The 6,926-nt window shown below is 39.2% G+C and overlaps 1 protein-coding gene across 1 annotated transcript; it reads right to left on the bottom strand.

Moving 5' to 3' along the window:
* Positions 1-1,852: 1,852 nt before the first annotated feature.
* LOC103138161 (SOSS complex subunit B2-like) lies at positions 1,853-6,374 on the bottom strand. Its single transcript, XM_007552280.2, has 6 exons — positions 5,478-6,374; positions 5,180-5,318; positions 5,036-5,107; positions 3,585-3,669; positions 2,970-3,039; positions 1,853-2,782 (listed from the first exon to the last, which is right to left on the bottom strand). The coding sequence occupies exons 1-6, from the start codon at positions 5,572-5,574 to the stop codon at positions 2,580-2,582; spliced, it is 666 nt and encodes a 221-aa protein (XP_007552342.1). The 5' UTR covers positions 5,575-6,374; the 3' UTR covers positions 1,853-2,579.
* Positions 6,375-6,926: the final 552 nt, after the last annotated feature.

The following is a 6,926-nucleotide window of genomic DNA, read 5'->3' on the forward strand; positions in this document are numbered from 1 at the left end:
TGCATTTTAATTAGATTTAGGTTGAGATGTTACACTGAAAGCAGGTCCAGATCTGAGGGAATGCATTAGAAAATAATTCAAAGCCAAATATTTGTTTGTATTTGAGAAACTAAAGTATGGAAGCTGTTCAGAGAAACTGGTAGTTTGTTTAAAGGTAGAAACTTTTCACAGTCAGACCAGCTTTTCTTTAAACTCCAGTTCAAGTTGTGAAATATCTCGCTGGGTTTTACACAACCTGTGTCTAATTTACATCATAAATGAGATGAAAAGTACTTTAAAGTATTTTATAAGCTGGCCTTCAGAGGATTGAGTTAATACTTTAGCATATTTTACTGTAGTAAAAATAAAAAGCAGCCATCAAAGTAATACTCATGTAGGAATAAAAAGTATCTGGTAAAAAGGCAACTGACAAATGGATCATAATGTTTGATTTAGTATTTTAAAAAATTATGTCATTACACAAAACCAAACTTTAAAGACTAAAATGAAAACATTAACACAAATAATGTCGTTCAAAATAAAAATGTAAGCTGAAGAACTTCCATCAATGTTTTCAGTATAAACTTTGTGAAACTACTTATAGTAGAAAATGTTCATGGAGTGTAAATCTGAACTAATGTTCACCGTTTCCTCACTTGATGTCCCAATGGCTCATCAGGCTCTGCAGACAGAAAGTAACATTGGGACAACAAAGCTTGTAGCGATACTTCATAATAAAGTGCAGTAAAACTACTTCTAAAATAACATATTTTCCAAAATGTAACTAAAGATTAGCTCCTCACCTCTGATGCTAATGACGCCATATTTTCTCTCATTACAACCTGAAAAGGTTAAAAGTTCAAACATGTCTGCTTTTTGATGACCATTTAAATTATGACTAAATATATTTAGCCACATTTAGCTAAATGTTTAGTTCGCTAACTAAATATGTAGATTGCTAGCTAGATATTTAGCTCTACTTAGTTTGAAGATAAATATCTCACCAGCGAGTTTGAAGCTAAATGGTTAGCTTGCATACTCAACATTTAACTCGGTATTTAGTTTGAGGCTAAGTATTTAGCTTAGTGTTTTTTAAGTGAGCTAAATATTTAGCTTGCTAAGTAAATATCTGGCTTACTAGATATAGTTGCAAACTATGTAGTTTGCAACTATTGCTAACTATTCATCTTTAAATTCTCAGCAACAAGACCACTTTCTTTAAAGACTTTTACTTAAATTAATGAAGTTAAACTAACAGGTTTGCCTGAATCTGGATGTTTGTGGTTGTTCACTGTAAAACCAAAATAAAAGCAAAAGCTTGTGCTGCACAGAAAGTTTCATTTCAGGAATCATTTAATTTCCAGTCACCATCATGCCTTTAGGCCGGATTCTTGGCGCTCCACAGATGGCCCACGCACCCCATATTGGATTAAAATGCAGGTTTCCACTGTACAATTAGTTTTTAATGATTGTTAGATCTTAGTCCCAAAACAAGAGACTAAATAGTTATGTAACGGTTATAAGTAATCATAAGAAATTGGTCTGTTTATTGCATAGTTTAAGTTTTAATAAGCAACTGTGGTGTTTACCTTCTAAATTTGTTATTTGGGCACTCCTTAGGTTTTCTAAGCAGCTTAAACTTGGAGAAAGTGTGTGCGTGTGTGAGACCACAGAGGCTCAGAGGGGGAAGCGACGCTCAGGGGGACGAAAGGTTTAGGTGCTTGGTGCAACAAAGGATGTGAAGAAACTTGGGGTTAATGTTGAGCAACGTGTTGCTGCAAAATGGAGCACTTCTTGTTGCCACTTCCAGAGAAGAACAGCTAAAAAAAAAAAAGGGGGGGGGTTAAAAAAAATTCATGTTCTTGACACTAGATGGTGCTGAAGAGTTGAAACTGAGAAAGTTTATTTGTGGCACTTTGGTGGCCGGAAACATACAGATGTTCAACCAACAACATTTTATTGGTGAAAAATAAAACCTTTAACTGTTAGTTGTGAAGGCCAGACGCCATCAGAGTCAGTGAACCCAACATGTCAGAGTTTATTTAAGAGCTTCTGGAACCAGAAAAAAACCCAAATATGGCAGCATAATTAAGATTTACTTGAACCGTTGTGTCTGATCGTTGGTCCGTGATAAAATAGAAAGGTACAGTTCATGGCAAAAAGAAACAAGAAAACCATGGTTCATGGAGAGGAGATAGTCATTCTGTACGGCTATGATTAAAATCTAACAGCTGACGTGTTTTCAGAGTCACTTCAGATACGGTTGAACGCATTCTCACCCACTTAAGGCCTTTTCCACTTTGAGAAAATAAAGAGGGAACACCTTTTCCTGACTTATAATCACAGCCAAGCTTCAACATAAATTAAGAGAAGAAAGTGCATCAAGTGTTCAAGTAGGATGTGTTCTCTGAAAGAAGGAGGGAGGGAGAGATAACACTGGATAACTACCGTCAGGTCTCCATCCAAGATGGCCGACGTCGTAGCTCTGGCGCTTAATCACTACGACAAAATGATGCGTCTGACTACCGTAGGCTGTATAAAACCATTCATTATTGAGAAGGCCGTCACCGGCGGGGGGAGGAACCAGGACCAAACCAATCTCATCTCTTGGCGCGTCGCGGATCCCTGCCGTTGCTAATGGTGACGGAGGACTTTGTGGTCGTCGGGGGGCCGCTGGCGTTGACGGGTGGCGCGCCGTTGCCCGTCGTTGACCGACCGTTGGAGCGACCAGCGTTGCCAAACGTTGGGTCACGGGGAGCGCCGGTGGTCGGGTTGTTGGCGAACGGCGGCATGGCACCGTTACCTGTAGGAGAAAACAAAACAACAAAAATGACTGAAACTTTACAGAAACTACAGAAATTCAGGGTAAAAGCAAATAAACTAATCCCACTCCTTTACAAGTGGATTTAATACGTTATTAAAATAATATTTAGAGTTTTCCTGGAGGCCATTTTTAAAAGGAAAACCCAAAATAAGCCGAACCCACTGACCTGGTGGAGCAGCGGTACCTGAATTCTGATTAGGCGGAGAGTTTCCTCTCTGGTTCTGGTCAGGCTTTCCCTGTTTGGAGGAACAAATGTTAGACATCTCAAAGTTACAGAAAATATTTCAATACTACAATAATCTATATAATTTACAGAGAATTCACTGAAATGCAAAGCATCCTGGGAGAGGAAAAGCTTTAGCTGCTCAACCTCACAGCTAGCTAGGAAAGTTGGTGGAATCAACCAACTCTCGCTCTCTGGTTGCCTAGCAACAACATGCTGGGCAACTGGGCCAGCAGCAGTTTCTAGTTTCCCCAGCGTGTCTCTATACCGCTTAGAAATAAAAAAATAACGTAGTGGATAGAAAACTGGATAAAACACGAAAGGCCATGTCACCGGTTTGGCTGCAATTCAGATATTTAAAAGAAATGACTAATCAATAATTATAAATATTGACCGATATGAAACATTTATATTGTGACACGTTTCAGCCATATTGTCCAGCCCTACAGATTGTTGTGTTTTAGTTACTCACATTAAAAAAGAAAAAAATAAGAATAAGATCAAAGTCAGCGCAGCGCGACCTGGAGGAGGTTTCTGGGCGGACGCGTCGGTACTCACAGACTTGTTCTGCTGGTTAGCCTGCGCTAGCAGCTCTGGGTTTGGTTCGCTGAAGTTGGGCACCTCGGAGTAGACCATGCAAAACCTGGGAAAGAAAAACGGACTTAAACTAACACTCAAACAAAAACACTCCAAAACTGAATCAACCAAGTTCATTTGCACAGTGCATTCAGAGTGCCTTACATCATAAAAACAGAATAAGAAATCATAAACATACAGTCAGAGAAACCAGCAACAAATATTCTGATGAGTGCAGTGAAACATTTTATAAACCATAAACTTTAAACAATCAGTATATCCAGGGAAATGGGAGTAGTTTGCCAAGTAGTGACTCTTGTGCATTTATTGTCTTGTAGCTGCTTAATTAGCTGTTTATTATATTATATTTAGAAAAGAGAAACAGTGTAAATATGTTTCATACTAATGGATATAATCCTGTAATTTGTTTACGTGTTCATTTGTATATATTGTATCTATATTTTATGTTTATTTTGTAAATATTTTTATATTTATTCTGTCAATTTAATATTCCAAGACTCCATAATTTAATTTCCATTTTGTAAAATTGGAACAAAATGTAATTTTGTTCTGCAAGTGGATGCATGAATGGCAAAAGTTACAAATCAAACTACAACCAAATACTTTTTTCACACATTAAATGTACAATTATTGAAAAACACTTAGAAAGATGAAGGATTGTATTTTTGATTGCATCAAAATGCTCATGCTAAATGGTAACTCGTTGATTTTTTAATTTTGTCAAACTAATGAATTAAATCAGAGTCACCAGATTGGATCTGCTAAATATATTTTTGTGCACAACCGCAGCTCCAAATGCATTACAGGCTGTAGTAATTCAGCAGCCATTAAAACCGGTTAGCAGTAATTGATTTTTGTTTACATTTATGCACAAACTTTAAAAAATATATTGCTGACCAACAACCTGAAGCTAATCGAGTGTGACGGCTGACATTAACATTGCAACATTACATAATATCTCCTGGACTTAAAACAAGGCAAATGGGTTTAATGTTCAATTTGGTTTCATAAGTTTGAGTTTCACACACAATTCAATTGTACATTATCCAGGAATAATTTTGAGATGGTAAGGAAATGGCAAGGGGGCTACATGAGTTGGAGTAACTCAATCTTTTAGGTTTAACGTTTCACTACACTCAATTATGTGTTTAATAATAAATCTGCAGAGAAGATCATCAGGGCTGAACTTCTAATGTCTGAAAACAGGAAGCCAACATCTCTGCAGACCCCACACATGCTGGACATGAACTGTGTGGACATTGAACTGTGTGGACATCTTAAAGCCTGACTGGTTGAGTATTCTGATGTGAAATAAAGCAGAGTAGCTGAAGAAGAAGAACTGTGATGTGAATTAAAAGCCATACTAACCACTTTTTGGGGGTATTTAATGAAATCTGAATGGAGATACTCACTCTCCAATCTTCTGAAGATCCCCCCCTCTTCCAGTGTAAAGGGTCAGGCATCCTTTCCATATGGATGCATACCTTCAAAACAAAACAATCATCTGTAGACAGTTGAGTTAATTTGAGCAAATGCAGCTTTAGAGACGGACCTACCCTCTGGTGAGTTTGATGATGTCTCCAGGCTGGATGAGACTCCCCAGTTCGTCCCACACCGAGATGGCGATGCTCCCGCTTTTATCCGCCACCTTACAGGACCTCACCTCATGGCCGTCTTTCGTTTTGGTCACTCGTCCTGAAAGAAGATTAAAAAAAAAACGATTAAAAAGTCAGAAGTCAATGTTAGACAGCAGGGCTCCCGGTACTGTGACAGAGTTCTAGCTCGGTCCCTTTAAGAGACACAAACCCGAGTGGACGTGGGGACAGAGGGGGCTGCTTTAGCCTCACAACTCACCGATCTCCAACACGATGAACACAATATTCAGGTTCTTAGAGCCCGGTTTCACGTCCTTAATCAGGAACAAGGCCTCGTTAGAAGGTGCTGCCATCATCGGTTAGCCTCTGTTAGCTTCCTCTCTCTCTCTCCTTCGGTTTGCCTTTCAGCCGTTACTGTTAGCCTTAGCGGTGCTAGTTAGCCTGCTAGTCGCAGCCCTGTTCCACAAAAATAAACGGCTTCAAACTGCCCCTAACGTTTCAGATTCGGGACGGTTCTACGCTTCCATTCAGAGTTGCGCGGTTAATGAGCCCATAAAGACCACCAGAAGGTGATTGTCGTCCCCAGCAGCACCAGTTGTTAGCGGAATGCTTGTTAGCTCGCAGTTAACTAGCTACCTTCGGCTAGTTTCAGGATGCATTATATGAGCCGTTCTGTCCCGACTATCGCCATAATAACGGTTTCATTCTTCACATAACACCAGCTAAAATGCTAAACCCGTATTAATAAGATATTAATGCATCAGTTTTATGAGGCTGGAGTGTCTAAAATGCCCTCGCAGGCAGAAGACGTTGAAGTTAGAAAGATTTTAACCCCAGCCTGCTGCCAGAGTGAGGAAACACCATCTCTGACCCTGAACCGCTTATACAGCTGCCCTGATGCTTCCTTTGTGTGGCTCAGATTATATGGAGCTATTTCAGCTTTGTTAACCGTAGGCTGACCAGATGCTTTGCTATAACTCTAACCGAGTTAAATTACTCCTGAAAGCTCGGGATTATAGTGTTCTGGATGTTAGCCCCTCCTGGGCCGAACTAACAAAGCTAACTATTAGAAGCCTGAGCCAGCTGCTTACAGTACCGGCTTTTCTCTCCCTTCTATAATGCCCCAAAAACTACGTTACCGTTCTCTGCCGGTGACATTTTATACCGCTTGGACTGTACCATTATCGACTTAACAGGAAGGGGTTCAGTTCACCCGCACCACAGCCCCACATGAGTTCAGGAGGCGTGACGCTCTTTCACATAGACATGAATAAGCTCTTGGGGATGTACGTCAACGTGGCCGCCATATTTAAAGTGGCATTTGTAGCGACACAGGCAGAGGAAGGTATTTTTATGTTTCGCTAAAACAAAACGTATTTTCTCGTTTTCATGACACACAGAAATACGTTTCTCTGACAAAGGCATGAATTAGCTCCCTTTGTTTCTTGAGTTCCAAAACATCTCGCGAGGTGTTGCCATTTAACTGTTACAAGCTTAGCTTAAACGAGATATTTTCGTTTTACTTAATATAAATATTTTTTATAACAATACTTAATACTGGTTATAGCACGCTTTATATTTCGTCAAAACAAGAATATAGTAAATAATTTTAAAATAGTGTGTTTATTATCACTATTTCACTATATATCACTCTAAAGTTATGTAAATGTATCACTGCATATAAAAATGGTTCATTCTAGTTTGAAAC

This window comes from Poecilia formosa, unplaced genomic scaffold, assembly GCF_000485575.1.
Source record: "Poecilia formosa unplaced genomic scaffold, Poecilia_formosa-5.1.2 Scaffold47, whole genome shotgun sequence".
Lineage (NCBI taxonomy): Eukaryota > Metazoa > Chordata > Actinopteri > Cyprinodontiformes > Poeciliidae > Poecilia > Poecilia formosa.